A 15,708-nucleotide genomic window follows, 5' to 3' on the forward strand; every position below is an offset into this window, starting at 1 on the left:
TGCGGTTTGTAAGTTATGTAAGCATTTGTTAGCAAAACCTATAAATATACTACCACACCAACTTGCTGTGTTAGCCTCACTTTGATCTGTATTCTGTGTATGAAAGGTGCTATACAAATAAAGCTTATTATTATTATTATTATTATTATTATTATTATTATTATTAAAGAAAGAGAGACAGAGAGCGAGAGAGAGAAATGTAACTCCTTCTTAACGTGCTAAGCCATGTTGTTAAACATACAGTATGTCAACATAAAGAACAGAAGGATAGAAATGCTACTACTGAAGTCCAACAAATGATTCTTCTGAAGAAAGAGATGACGTGTGTGTGTGTGTGTGTGTGTGTGTGTGTGTGTGTGTGTGTGTGTGTGTGTGTGTGCTGGTTGCATTATATACAAATCCTTATAAGAACAATGTGTACAAAGCAATGTGTAGTCAATTCAATTTAGATTCAAGCCACACAAGGGAATCCGTGCTGAGTTGTTTATTTAACTAAAAAAATACAATGTTCGTCATCATTGTCTTGTTTGAAAGTATAATGATGTGATTTTCATTTTATTGATATTCACTGAAACAATGTTATGGGATCTGACCTTTTCTGAAATGGAATTAATTTCAATCAAACTGTATTGACTTCAAAGAGATAGTTTTTGTGCCGTTGTGCCGTTTGTGTGGGGTGAATGCAGGGATCCTAAAGCTTTTAACTACAGACCTGTGTGTGTGTGTGTGTGTGTGTGTGTGTGTGTGTGCGTGTGTGTGTGTGTGTGTGTATGTGCGTGTGTGTGTATGAGTGTGTGTGTCAATGTGTGTGTGCATGCGTGTGTGTGTGTGTGTATGTGTGTGTGTGTGTGTGTGTGTGTGTGTGTGTGTGTGTGTGTGTGTGTGTGTGTGTGCACATCTGTTTGCATATCTGTGTTTACAAGCATGAGCGAGCATGCAAGGGTAATGAGCGTAAACTCACCCTGGTGACCTGGCACTGAGTGGAGAACACCACTTTGGTGAAGGGGTCGGAGAGGCCGTTGTCGTCCGCTGCGATGATGCCTCGTGCCTGGTAGATGTGAGCCCTCAGCTGGAAGTAGCGACTGTCTGGAGGATCAGAGTGTGGGCGTGATGGAGCCACATTATCACTATGTGGCTAATCACAATATCACATTAATGACAATATCATAACGTCATGATACTGCGCATCAATATTGTGTAATATTGTGATCTGCCTATCATCGTGATCATCCTATCACCATGATCAGCCTATCAAAAGCTGACTTTATGTCCCAAGGTTGGTACGGTTTTGTAATCTCATAAGTATAAGATTACAAGGTTATGATTAAAGCCTACTTTGACTTTTTGCGTAGCAGCCACTGTCTTTTTTTTTTTTTTGTCACTGTCTTTATGAGTTTAAACAGCGCTTGGAAAAGGACTAACTGAATGTGAACCTATACCATGTGAGTGATGGCCTTATTTATATCTACCTGGAGATCTACCTTCAGGCTGAAAATAATGCAGATTGGGGCAAAGGTATATTCTCCTCACAAATGTATGAAAAGCAGGAAAAAAAATTCCTTGGAGCCAAAGCTCCAAAGCCATTTTACAAATTTGAATGAAACCGTATGCTATATAAATGTAAATGTGTTGCTAATGCGCCCCGTGCCGTAAATGACTTTGGATAACACTATCAGATAAATCTGTTGACGTCAATGTGATGTGTCAGGCAGGCTAGCACTGAAGTTCCAGGACAGGGAGGGAAAAATGCACAGAATCAGTCTGACAGAGTCCGTTAGTGTAACATGGAGGATGGGCTGAGGGCATAGGCTACCTTCCACAGCCAGCTTGCTGGGGGGCATGTTGGCAGGGATGGGCGTGCCAGAGATGGCTTCCTCATGCACGGGCCGGAACTCCTCTGGCAGGCTGCTCACGCAGTTCTTGGCGTATTTGGTGACACCGAGCCACAGGTACGTCTCCAGTTTGGCAAACACCTCGCCGACAGGAGCTCCTGGTGTCTGCCCAGAGTCAGAGCAATGAGTTACAGTGCAGCACTACATGACTACTGATCTTTACTAGTTGACAAGTTTTTCATACTAGTACCCGACTAGTTGTACCAGTATAGTCCTGGTGCGAACATTACTGCTTGTTCTAGCTGTTGTCAGCGGGATATAAACACTTAAATGCTTTCAAATATTCAAAAATATTGCATTTTGGTACAGTTTGAGATCTATTCTCTTTGTAAAATGTAATAAGCGAATGTAAAGATGTGAACAGAAATCACAACACACAACGAGATACTATGTGTAATGTAATCATTAGACCACAATAGTGGCACGTGCACATCATGCGCCACTGTGTCTAACTGGATTTCATACCGCATTTCACTGTCTTTGTATCTGTTCTCTGTACAATGACACGATGCCGAATCTAATCTAGTTTAATCTAATTGTAAGAATCGCCCCAGTTCGGGGTAGCAGTGTGATGTTGAAGGGAAGTGCTTTGGCGGGAGAAACCTTCATGTAGATGGTGGTGAGTTTGCCACAGTCGCGGCCCTTCTCCTCCTCCACCAGAGAGAAGAGGATGGAGTGGGAGGGGATGCGGGCATAGGCCACACGCTTGCCCCCGCTCATCATCCACAAAAACACATCAGGCAGAGTGCTCTGAGGCTGCGCATAGGCATTACACACCCACACACACACACACGGACGCACACAAATACACACACACACACACACACACAGGGTGAGAAACAAAGCAACCATGCATAAAGATGATACACATTAAAAAAATCACACACACACACATTCACACGCACAGACAGATGCCCACACAAAGGGAAAGACAGATGGATAAACACATTTGCACATTTGGCACTTCTTGAAAATGAGCCAAAGACCACAAAGATTTCAATCACTTGCCCTCCACTCTAACAAAGGGCCCAAGGGAGACACATAGCCCGGGACTAGAGTACCTCTTTAGCCAGAAAGCGAACTCTGTTGAGGATCCTCTTGGCATCTGCCAGCCTCTCTTTGGCTGTGCGTCTGGTGGTTCTCCTCCTTGCTCTCAGGGACTGCTTAGCCAACAGGATCTACAGTGTACACACAATATGACACTAGCTATTTATGTACATATACAATGTTATCATATGAATATCAATTATTTTTCAAAAACATTTTAAAAATGTATGGTTGCTCACATTCAACTGAAGCTTTAAAAGAAGTCTGATGACAATTGATGCACAAATTGACTATGGTGTGTGCACAGTCAGTATACAATACTACATAATCAGTACAGTACCCTCCATGATTATTGGCACCTCTGCTAGTATAATTGTAGATGACATTTTTGTTACAAATATTTATTTCTTTATCTTTTCCTCAGAATAAATTAGCTTGAAGGTTGGATTTTTCCTCATTATTTTCATTGAGGGAATACAATAAATCATCTAAAGATTATATTATATAGATTTATACCTGTTTTTAGTCAACTTTACCAAGGGTGGCAATAATTATGGCGGGCACTGTACATGAAATAAATGCATCATTGTTGTAACTGTGTAGCTGTTACACTGTTTGAAGAAGTGTGAAATCCTACTTGAGATAGGATCAGCAACTCAGGAAATATAAAAGGTTTGCCGTTGGCTCAGACGGTGTATGACAGACAGCAGCTTCTTGCACTCACAATGTTCTTCTTGACAAACTCCTGGCGACATTTGTCTAAGGTGTTAGGGCGTGACGGCCTCTTCCTCTCAGTGTTGGAAACGTACTGTCTGGTAGAGCAGAAAACAGACGGCGCCACTGTCAGACAAACGACTCATTCATTCAGACACCACAGTAGCTGTATCGTCAACAAAGACAGGTGAAAACTCACTTGCAACTTGCCACAAACTCCAGAAACACCTCCATTAGCCGTTCTTTAGCGTTGCTCCGAGGCCTTCGGAAGAGCTTCTCCACCTCATCAATGCCATATTCCTGGTGAAGACAAGACTGAGTTAACAAAATTAATGTATCGTAAAACCACCAATTACCAACCCTTTCGTTCGAAAATTCTAAAACAGCGATGTTTTTTAATACTTCAAAATAACATTTGATAAATGAACCTTACATTTTTCAGTAGCCATAGGTCTGTAGATTTGAACAAAATCTAGTTTGATTCTTACCGGGGCTTTTACTGCCTGAAATATCCAATATTGTACCATGCTCGGAGTTTAGTGTTGGGCTGGTGGGTGCCTATTTCCAACCTTTCTCACGGCACATCAACAGTTAGACCGAGAATTCTCGTCGCAAATCAAAATTCCACCGGAGCTCCAAGCGGATTTGTACACGCAGCCTTACAACACTGTTTACAGCTCCTCGAGTCACGGTAAAATGTAATTTTTGGTACTTAGCTAGTTTAGATACACTTATGGTGTGAGTGCTTGCGTTTCTTTAGGAATCCACCATCTTGGTTTGTATAGAAATTAATATTAAGTGACACATACACATAAGAGGTTGGAAAAACGGGACGGTTGGTAATAGGTGACGTTCCTATTCAGGTTTACTAAGCCTGATGTAAGAGAGTAGATGCCAGTGAAGTACACATTTCAGCAGTTCATGGAATAAGTGTCAAAAGGTGAGAGGATGGAACTATGTCTTAAGAGTGGTATGTATACATATAATACATTATATTACCAGTCAGCTGGTTGTAAATGAAAGCAAAAAATGTGGGGTCCGTACCTGTGTATGTGTGTGTATGTTTTGCACTTGTGTATACGTGTGTATGTTTTGTACCTATGTGTACTGTGTATAGTATGTTTTGTACCTGTGTATGTGTGTGTATGTTGCAAGAATGTTTGTACTTGCCAGTCGGTCAGCCATCTTGGACAGCCAGTTGGAGTTGTGCAAGCGAAAGCTATGGTCCTCAAAATAGTTCCACACGTATATGCAGGGCTTCTCATGGAAGAGGGGGATGCAGCTGAAGGACCTGCAGCAGAAATAAAACACACACTTCCTACTACATACTTCCTACACAACCATATCAGAGACATGGTCTCAGAGTCAATAGATGCTTTGTTCCAGTTTCAGTAAAACTGTTTGCTATAATGTGTTGGGTGAATGGACTTGTATATCTACTGAGACTGTTTCTTTGTGCCTCATGACTTTCTGCATTAAATCACGCTAGTCAGTTAAGTCATAACTTTCTACTTTAAATCATGCTAGATGGTTATGTCATGACTTTCTGCCTTAAATCATGCTAGTCAGTTAAGTCAAGACTTTCTGCCTTAAATCATGCTAGATGGTTATGGCATGACTTTCTGCCTTAAATCATGCTGGACTGTTATGTCATACTGTGATTATTTATATGTGCTCTGTCTGTCCTCTTGATTTATGATGAATGTGCTTTGAGTAAACTATACATCACATCAGCATGACATGTTTTGCAGGTACAGAACTATCTCCCGGTATCTTAAGGCTTAACTAATGCTATTAAAAATAACCTGGCTCAGGTACCTGTCATACTCGGTACTCTGGGGCCGTCTGGGTGCGGTGACAGATCTGTCACGTTGGCTGACCTCCAAGAGATCCTCTCTCTCTAGCTCATCTTCAGAGTCCAAGAGAGCCTGTCGGTCTTCACTCAGGTCGTCTTGGTGTGCACTCTTCTTGGATTTAACGACAATGTCTGCTGCCTTACCATAGTTCCCTGTGTGGAAGTCCGTCATGCACTCAAAAACAAACACGTGATACAAACATCCCAACGTCTTTTCAGAACAAACACTCAATATTCAAAATATAACATACAATCAATTAAGATCAGGTCTTTTACTTGTGTAGACACCTAGGTTAAATCATACCTATAGATATTTCAAAAGTCACCAGCTTGGTTCCAATAGATGGATCAATCATGGTCACTTCAAAAAGAGATGCAAACAACAGGAACTCCTCTTTTTCTCCTGCAAAGTTCTGAACCACAAAAAAGGATTATAGCACATGGACGTGATAAATCAGTAAAAGTGGACTTGAATTTGTACATCGAAAAACATTTATTCCACACTACAAAAAGTCCAGTAGCCTCACAGAGGATTGTGGGAGTTGTAGTCACTAACCTCTGGTAGAGGGTGGATCTCCTCCACGTCAACAGTGACTGATCCAGGCACCTCTGAGCCAGCATCATCCAAGTCCTCAGCAGGTCCGCTGCGGCCCATCTCCACTGGAATGGGCAGAGGGTTAAGCTTAATATGACTACTCACTGCTTCCCTCTTTTTGCAGGGTGTTAACATTCTGGCAAGCTGAGTTAAGTCAAAGCAAGAACTCGAGTTTCCTGTTCTTTATTATTCTGTTAGCCTATAGCTGTGAATTATGCTAAGCTAGGCTAACGGTGAATGCGTTATTGCATGCACAAAGAAGAGAAGGGTATGTATCCTCTCATCTATCTCTTGGGTAGACGTCAAATAAGCTAATTTCCCCAAAAAAGTTGGCGTGTTCCCTTAACTCAAACGCGACTAATGACATAAACAGAGACAGATGTGCCCCAACACAATCTTGGCAAGAAATTGGGTAGATAAATAAGCCTCACATAGGGGCCCTGCACATTAAATACGATTTCCATCACACACACAACAACGCTTATCAACATGCATACACACACACAAATCCACAGACACACACTTCTCTGAACTCACCATCCTGGTCTTTCTTCTTCTTTTTCTTCTCTTTGGACTTTTTGCTCTTGCGTTTGAGGGACAACTTGCCGAGGGCGCTCTTGACTGAGGCCAGTCCCTTGCTCTCCGACACAGCAGAGGAAGATGAGTACACCTCCACACCCAAAGACAGCAGCAGCCGACCCCGGTAGAAGATACCCTCGCTCAGTCCCTCGTTCAGGGCCCGGTGGATGTCCCGCAGGGTTGAGTTCTGGGGAGACCCATACAGGTTGATCCAGGAGGGGCCAAAGGTTGGGTTGAACCCTGGGTGATGATGGAGAGGTTTGACTGAGTGGTGGTGACGTTATGATTAAGACATAAAATGACTGAATTCATTACACTCCAGAGAATCTGTTGTCTACAGTGACAACACTTGACTTGACTGCAGAAAATGCTGAGATATATAGTTAAGATTCGGCCATAATAAGACTCAACATAAACAATATGTAATGAGACACTGTGTAGTGCAGTGCCTTCACAGAAACACTAGTTTCAGTTGGTGTTTTACATCAATGCTGAATTTTAAAAATCTAAATCATCAGAAATTATTCTTATCAAATGAATAACAGAACTACAGGTGTGTTAAAGTAGATAAGACAGTCAGCAGCAAAATCGAAGACTCTTTCCCTCAAGACATGAGCGATTCCTTGGCCTCTCTGTGTACCATTCCTGTTGTGGTTGGAGATCTGTTGCAGGTCCAGGAAGTGTGTGGCCACAGCAATGTCCCCAAAGTTGGCATCGTCCAAAATCTGGACCTTGAGGCGTCGGGCGAGAGGAGGGAACTGCTCGATGAAGGAGATCTGTTCATTCCACTCTGGGGCGTTGGTGTTGCCTTCCACCGAAGTCTCACCCTGATTGGCACAGACAGGAGCCAATGACAACTAGTCCATGGCACGGCATCTAGGCTGTAACAACCACTTCACTCTCGCCCAGTACATTCAACATGAGTTTGTTGTTGTTTACTGTTGTTCTGCCCAAAGTAGATTACGAAGAGCCGTGATGAGAGCTCTAATTGTTCATTGGGCAAAGTAGCTCAAAGGACAATCATCTGTCTTCATTAGCCGCTAAGTAATTGCAGTTCCAAGTGAACGCTACGAAACTGCCATCCATTTTTCACCACTTGACTCCCTGAATATGGGTTCCTAATGGCCCAGCAAGGCCCTGTGGCCCAGTAAGTGCCTGCCTCCTTCCTCTACAGTATGTTCCACCTGCTCCCTATCCAGTGAACCCATAACAGCCTTTCAAACCTCTCACTTTTCACGCGATCACTCGCCAGCCAAAGCCTCTCGGGGTGGACGGCATCTGCCTGCCAGGGATTACTCTGATAATGAGAAATTTTGCACTCGGTTCTGACAGATATGGCTGGTGTCTGAATCCTCTGTTTCTTTCTGCCTCTGCCTCCAAATATCTCTCTCACTATCTCTCTCTTGTCCTTTTTTGATTGCTCTCACCTCCTTGAGACTTCTCATGCATTGTCGACTAGCCTTGTTTTTCTATGTATTTGCTGCCCTGCCCTTTGCTGTTTACACTAAGATAGCTTTGATTTTCAATTATGTATGTTTGTGTTGTGTTTAGATCTATAACCATACAATTTAATAATACCTGTAGTGTACGGAAAGAACACACACACGGAAACACACAAACACACTGATGATATCTGACTCTTTCCAGATACATCAGATCCAGCATCCTGACAAATTTAATGTATAGCCTGAATATGGAGACTGAGGAAGAGTGATTTCAAACCTATTCCAAGCTTAGTGTTATGCAACCTATAATCCTTTCACAGGGAGGAAAATTCTTTTGAACTTAGCCACAGGGTCCTTTGTGTTTCCGTGGCTCCATCAATGCAGTAAAAAGCACTGTGCAGATAAAACTTGAAAAGAAAATAAATTAGATTTTTTTTTTATATGACTAGGTACAGAAAGTGGTCTAGAAACCATGACCATGTAATGCGGTAATTACTTATATCTAATAGTGTTGGGAATGGTGTGCTATGGAAGAGGAAGAATTCAGATAAAAGCCCTCACTACAGAGTGGAATACTGGGTTGTGTCCCTGAGATTCTGAGATAAGGAGGGCAGGCAGACATGGCAGTATTGTTTTCAATCTCTCTCTGTCTACTGTATGTTTGCCTTTAGGTCATGACTCTTAAGGAGAGTTACAGAGATGGAGAGAGAAAGAGGGGGAGGGAAAACGGTTCAAACACATTGGCCACAACCCTCTAAACAAATAGACGTATATTCTGACAGTGTGCATGTGTGTGTGTGTGTGTAGCATGTGTGAGTGGGCACGTATGGTAAACACACTCCCACATAAAAATTGTGTGATGGTAAAAGCTCCAGGATATAGGCACCTGTTGGCCAGCAAATGTGACCTGCACATAAGGGTCTATGAAGACCTTCTTCTCTCCCATCATCTTGGAGAAGCCGCCCATGAAGCCTGCTGTCATGCTGGGCAGGCCCTCGGCTCTGTAGATCTTCAGCAGGAATTTGGCCCATGGGCGCTCCACTGGCATCCTCTTGGGCAGGAGAAGATTCCTACAGACACAGCAACAACATGGAGGATTCATAAATGTCACAATTATTGTCATAGTGACACAATAAAGATTCTACTCCCAGAGGAATGGACTGAGTGTAAAATGGCTACCATCATAGGGAGGTTGTAATTTGGGTTCAAGGGGTTTTAATGTCAGGCCCATGTTAAACTAGGTGAGCTCCAAAACCACTAACATGGGTGGGGACAAGGTTAAAGTATAAAGTACTTATACACCTACCGAATCTGAGTTAATCTGTTCATTCAGTGAGGAATTTTTAAGAGATTAATGCTATTAGAGCTAATCAAACCACACACAAAAACAGCTTGCTAGCATTATGCAGAGTTTAATCAGCAACAAGGGAAACTCTAGGTGGCCATGTGTCAGCTTTCACTGTAATGATGATTAATTAACAGCGGCCATATGTTGCTGTTCGGCCAGGAAATTACACTGTCTGTATTTGTGTCTTGGAATTTTTGTGACCATGTAAATGTATGTATGGATGTGTGTGTTATCATGGCAAGCTATTTAAATGTTTAATCAGTAGCGTATGCCACAATTTTAGATATATACAATTGACTTTTGACTAGTTACAATTACATGTCAACATATCCAATTTTGACACATTTTGACTAGTAGCAGCAATTCTAATAAGTAAATTCCACCGCACTTCTGATTACCAATCTGGTGCTTCACGAGAAAGGACTGAGCACTAGAGATTCCTCCCTCTCTTCACATAGTAGCAATTCTAATAGGAGATAATCTACAATTCATTTCTCACTGGTCACTATATTAATTCTTGATATCAGTAATTGAATTTTCACTATTGGAAATATACATTGTGGGTATCTGTGCATTCATTACAACTAGTCCACGTTTAATTGTCATCTACGTAACTAGTCAACTATGTAATTTCTGCATGTGGAAATATGTATTAAAACATATTAAAAATATTTTACAGTTACCTTTAATGAACATTTGAATTTCAATCTAATGTAATTTCCACTAGTTGTAATCAAATCACCACTAGTCAGCCCTACTGATTAAATGTTAAAACAGCTTACCACATGCATGAGTACATTCCTCACAGTGCCTCACACACTCACTCACTTTTCAATGTCATCATTCTGGCTGCTGGCGGGAGGAAGACTGGCCAGGCTCATGGGGTCACCCTTCATCAGTACACTCACAGTGCACTTCACGTAACCTTTGACCCCAGTGCGCGTGTCTTTGGGGTCAGTCAGAGGGGCCCACTTCTGGTAAAATCGGTGATCTGCAAGACACATATGTAAGACCAAAAGCTGGTAGCTATCTCTCTGTGTGTCACAATTTCATGGAGACCCCTACCGACCACACTGTTTTATTCATTAGGAGATAACAATAATGAAATTATTACACAATACAATATGTATACAATAACTGTATAACAGTATAACTGACTGTATGTTGATACCCAGCTATGCTCTCTTGAAAACTGTAACTGTTAAACTGTATACAATACAATGCAAAAATGTAATCTTTGTGTAACCTCTTCACCTGGCTGACTGTAGACAGTGCTGATGTCAATCTTGAAGGTACCGATGCGGGTCATCAGAAATGCCAGTGTCCTTTTGTGAACAACCTTCAACAATGAAAACAAAGAGCAATCAATCATACAGAAATATCCTAAAACATTGTGTGAGTCATAGAGGAACGTTATAGACGGTTTAGATTAAAAATGTATGTCTATGTCTGGTTTGTCTACATCTGTGTCTTATGTTTTATGTCTACTCACTGATATCTCAATGACTTTATCAAACAACACCGCTTGAGTCTCTTGAAATTCAAACATGAAGTTCTGCAGATGAAAAGGAAGGAGAGGCGTCATCAAACATGAGAAGATTGTGTGGAATTTGAGCTAGGTAGAACCAATTGTTTTCATTTTATTTTGTACCGGCAGCACTCGTGACCTTGTGAAACAGAGATCTATGTGAAAAATCGCCGGGTTTCTCCTTTAAAGCTCTGGACTTTGGAGACGAGACTTACCTCATTGTAGAAGGGGAAGTTGGTGGATTTCTGCGTGGCCGTGTGTTTTTTCTCATCACCTACTGTCACGTAGACGGCAGGATTGATGTTCACCCCAACCAGGTTCTGAGCCTCAATCACGTTCACATTTACCTGAGTGAGGAAAGGCCAGACATCAGTCATGTCAGTCTCATTCCCTCCTCATTACGTAGTCTACTGTCTGTGGCCAGAAGTGGCGCTTGGCTAATATATATGTCAATGGCTACTTATGAATTATATTGCTATTTTATACATACCAGTACAATAATACCATTTTGTTTAATCTGTCCCAAGGTAAGTAATTGAGTTCTAATGTTCTCAAGGGGGTTTCAGTAATGATTTCATGGTGACTTGTTTTGAGATTTATTCTTTATTTGTTAAGAGGCAGCTCCGTTGCTGGGGGGAGAGGTGCCTTAGTGTGAGTGACCACCACATAAGCTTCTATTTTTTTATATTTCTTCTTTCATGACAGCCTGTCACTCGCCAGGGAGACTCCTCATCTCACCTGAAAGGTCTGTAGTTTGGGCGTGGCTGCAAGCTCATGTTTTGACAAAGGCCGGCAGCGACTGTGACAAGAAACACAAACACACACATACGCACACAGTCCAGTAAGACATTAACTAACATTGACATTATATCATAAAGATAATGCTGCTCAGCTATTAAAGGTGCAGGACCACAGGGTCATCTTCCACTGTGGAATAGTTGTGAATTGTTTTGAATACATTGTATACTGCTCATACAACAACCAGAATTACAGTAGACAAAATATTGCCAATGGCCCCATGTTTGTCAGTAGTTATTAATTCCTGATGATTCAACAATCATCAAACTACTTATGCATCATGGCTTCAGTGAAATATGGCTAAGCTTAACTCGAATCTCTTAATAATCCTCTATTAAAGAATGAAAATTGTGTAACTGAGAGGTACTTTAAGTAGTATAAAACAGTGGGGAGGCTTCTCCCTGAAGGAGGGGTATGGTGCCAGTGTGACTCACCTGAGGATGGGAGTGAATGTGATGTTGGCAGACTCCATGTCAGCCATGTCATAATCATCATCATAGTCGTCATCGTCATCATCCTCATCTTCCTCACCTGTTTTGATCAAACTCCGTCCAAGGATTCGGGCCTCCTGGTCCAGTTTTTGTGGTTGTCGCGGAGGCTGCTTTGAGCTGATTAAAGAGATTAAATCTGGTCAAAAACCTTTGTGTCATGCTTTCTCCAAAAATTCTATTATGAAAAATATATTATTCGCTGTCTAAATGTTTTTTTAGATAGTCCATATGGCTATGCAAAGTATCATTGTATCCTGAAATGTGACCTATCCATTTATTTATCCCTATCATCATCATCATAATCGTCGACGATGGCGATGACAACAACAACAACGTCATTCACTATAACAAAACATAACTGTAATGTGAACTGGTATGAATACAGTGCTGGGTAAAAAAAAATAGTATAGTAGCCTACTCCAGTGTTTTTCAACCACTGTGCCGGGGCACACTAGTGTGCCGTGAGAGATCATCAGGTGTGCCGCAGAAAATTACCCAAATGTCACTTACTGGTCCAGAAAAGCAACTGTTGCATCAAAGAATTTATAACCACATGCTCTCATTGATTGTATGATTGCACTATTTGTGGTATGCAGGCAATGTACAACGGGGGGCCCCATATCCAGTATTCACAGAATCATCACATATCCAGTTCATAACAACAATTAAATTAGATAAAGTCACCTACAAATTAAACAGAGGGCGCTTGTTTTATTGAGCAGGTCTTGCATAGAAGCCATAATAAGGCCATATCTGTGTATTATTTGAAATTGTAGGCTATGGTATGTTTATTTTTTCTTCACACAGGATGTTAGTGTGCCGTGGGACATTTTAAGTGTCAAAAGTGTGCCGTGGCACAAAAAAGGTTGAAAAACACTGGCCTACTCAAATAGTAGCCTGGTCAGCATGCAGACCATCTTAAATTTGCCAAAGGTTCACATGGGTATTCCCAGGCTAACTCAATAGTAACCAAGGCCACATAAACCATTAAGGTTACAAGAATTAAAAGACAAAGACTTGGACAATAATAGACATGCCTGTGTCGCAGCTAAATGGACAGACAGGTGAAAGAGTTCATTCCCTCTGGCTGAACCATTTTCATAACATAACATGCCATAACATTCCCATTTCAGTTAGGTGTAGTTGTTTAACGTAGAAATATGTCTCACCTGGGATCATCAAAGCCTGTGTTTCTGATGACCAATGCAGCACTGATAGGATGAACATAAAAAAAAACTTGTGAAGATCAAGATCTTCAAATGAAAGGCAAACAGTTAATGCAAATAGCTTTAACTAGCAGAGGAAGGGAAATGGTTAAATAGCTTATTCTTCATGACAAAAAAGGAAACAAACAAATAATTTGCATACACATGAAATACTATTGTGACAATGTTAACATTCAAAGGCTCCTCTAGGTTTGAAAATGAAGCAGGCCTACGGTATTAGGTTAATGACTGGATATATCAGTAACCACCTCACTTCACAACTTCGGAAAGTCCACACCTAAATTAAGTCTATCAACACAATGAAGGCAAACACAGGGAAACTGTGATTTTGAACAAAGCAAATCCGGGCCCATTGAAACAGCAGATCATTGCAGTCACAGAATATTTCTGTTGAATTTCTAGCATCTTAGCGTTGTTCAGAGGGAACACTCATTTAGTCATTTTGTAAGTAGTCTTAAGTAGCCTAAGTAATATTTTAGGGGCAGCCGTGCCCCACTGGTTACCACTCTGGACTTGTAACCGGAGGGTTTCCGGTTCGAGCCCCGACCAGTGGGCCGCGGCTGAAGTGCCCTTGAGCAAGGCACCTAACCCCTCACTGCTCCCCGAGCGCCCCCGTTGAAGCAGGCAGCTCACTGCGCCGGGATTAGTGTGTACTTCACCTCACTGTCTGCTGTTTGTGTTTCACTAATTCACCGATTGGGTTAAATGCAGAGACCAAATTTCCCTCACGGGATCAAAGAAGTATATATACTTATACTTTAGTATCATAGAGTCCTCGTTTTCATCTAGCAAAATAGCTTTGCACAGGTATTTCACTGTGATTTAAATATAACTAAAATTGACACTTATATTTACATACCTCAGCAGGCTAAGTTTCCTACTTCAAAAAAAAATCTTTTAAAAACAATTTCAGCACTAATGCTGATCCTAAACCAGTGCTGATTCTGACAGTGTAACAATCATGCAACAAGCCAGTTTTTTGGATGACTGCTAGACCTTTTGATTAAACCGATCAAGTCAAATCGAGTCCCCAAAGACCTTTGAATCAAACACTTCACACAGCAAAACTTTAGTTGCTGGCTTAGTTGGTATGTTACTGCCTTAGCTGTTGGTGTGCTTAGGGTGACCATTTCCATAACACCAAAAAGCAGGACATTATGCGGCATATCAATAAATTACTATGGTGTACATAGGACTCTGGTATACTCTCATTTACAATACAATTTTGTGTGGTTTAACTATTACGGACCATCTCTAGGCTTTTACCCTGAAATCGCACTGTTCTTATTCTCTAGAAGCCACTATTCTCACCCAAATTGGCCCGCCATCAAATGCTTGACCTCTTTGGAAAGCTGAGACACAGTAGTTTCAGTAGAGACCATCAGATTAACTGTGTGATGTACTGACACTGGGCTACAGAGGATAGAATATAGTTTTTTCTTCCTGCCAGATTGCAAGCATCTCTTAACTGACCACAATTCATCCCTCTAGGTCACTTAAATGGACTAGCCCTAGCCCTAGCACCAGGTCCTGTGAAGCTTTGTGCAAAAGTAGATCAATATAGAATGAAAAATGACTACTTTAGACTATTATTTACCAAGGTATGCGCATGTGTTTTGTAAAATGCCCTATGGAAACTCCCCATAGGACTTTTGGTTACCCAAAATGCATACTGACAATAAAAGCCTTACTGTGTAGCAACCTCTCTAGAAGGCATAATCTTGGTCTCAAATGAAAGGTAACACTGAGGTTTCTTGGAGACTATTTGGATTGTATGTCAGGTGTTCTGATATAGAATGACTACACAAAATATGGAATAATTACACAAACATCTCCATTTTTGCATTTACTTTGTCACAACTGCTGCACACATCTGCGCAATTAATATTGAATAAAACAACATTAAGATTCAATTTCTATGGATTCTTGTGAATATTTCAGTACCCAATATGTTGCATCTACTTATTGTGCTGCAGCTACACTGCAGCCAGAGATCAGGGTAGCACCAAAAGTGGAGGAGGGGGAGGAGGGCAGCAGGGATTAAATTTATATTATGATCAATCTGACAACGTAAAGCACTATACACACTGTACATAAAAATGGTCATTTTTGGAGCTTTCACATGGTGTATAATATTACTATGCTACGTAAGGAATAACGGTCGCCAATGTGTCCTGTTATACAGAATTA

General features: G+C 41.3%; 1 protein-coding gene across 1 annotated transcript in view; it reads right to left on the bottom strand.

Moving 5' to 3' along the window:
- Nucleotides 1–15,708, bottom strand: part of LOC125301718 (fer-1-like protein 4) — a 41,940-nt gene that overhangs the window by 18,650 nt on the left and 7,582 nt on the right. Inside the window, exons 6-25 of the mRNA XM_048254422.1 lie at nucleotides 13,462–13,503; nucleotides 12,236–12,409; nucleotides 11,742–11,802; nucleotides 11,219–11,350; nucleotides 10,968–11,030; nucleotides 10,730–10,814; nucleotides 10,304–10,466; nucleotides 9,014–9,197; nucleotides 7,323–7,509; nucleotides 6,641–6,922; nucleotides 6,065–6,168; nucleotides 5,813–5,921; nucleotides 5,472–5,661; nucleotides 4,824–4,944; nucleotides 3,853–3,953; nucleotides 3,664–3,751; nucleotides 2,954–3,070; nucleotides 2,496–2,648; nucleotides 1,814–1,997; nucleotides 962–1,086 (exon numbers count right to left, since the gene is read on the bottom strand). Of these exons, the coding sequence (XP_048110379.1) occupies nucleotides 962–1,086; nucleotides 1,814–1,997; nucleotides 2,496–2,648; nucleotides 2,954–3,070; nucleotides 3,664–3,751; nucleotides 3,853–3,953; nucleotides 4,824–4,944; nucleotides 5,472–5,661; nucleotides 5,813–5,921; nucleotides 6,065–6,168; nucleotides 6,641–6,922; nucleotides 7,323–7,509; nucleotides 9,014–9,197; nucleotides 10,304–10,466; nucleotides 10,730–10,814; nucleotides 10,968–11,030; nucleotides 11,219–11,350; nucleotides 11,742–11,802; nucleotides 12,236–12,409; nucleotides 13,462–13,503 (2,665 nt within the window). The remainder of the gene's footprint in view (nucleotides 1–961; nucleotides 1,087–1,813; nucleotides 1,998–2,495; nucleotides 2,649–2,953; nucleotides 3,071–3,663; nucleotides 3,752–3,852; nucleotides 3,954–4,823; nucleotides 4,945–5,471; nucleotides 5,662–5,812; nucleotides 5,922–6,064; nucleotides 6,169–6,640; nucleotides 6,923–7,322; nucleotides 7,510–9,013; nucleotides 9,198–10,303; nucleotides 10,467–10,729; nucleotides 10,815–10,967; nucleotides 11,031–11,218; nucleotides 11,351–11,741; nucleotides 11,803–12,235; nucleotides 12,410–13,461; nucleotides 13,504–15,708) is intronic.

Source organism: Alosa alosa, chromosome 10 (genome assembly GCF_017589495.1).
Source record: "Alosa alosa isolate M-15738 ecotype Scorff River chromosome 10, AALO_Geno_1.1, whole genome shotgun sequence".
NCBI classification, from domain to species: domain Eukaryota; kingdom Metazoa; phylum Chordata; class Actinopteri; order Clupeiformes; family Clupeidae; genus Alosa; species Alosa alosa.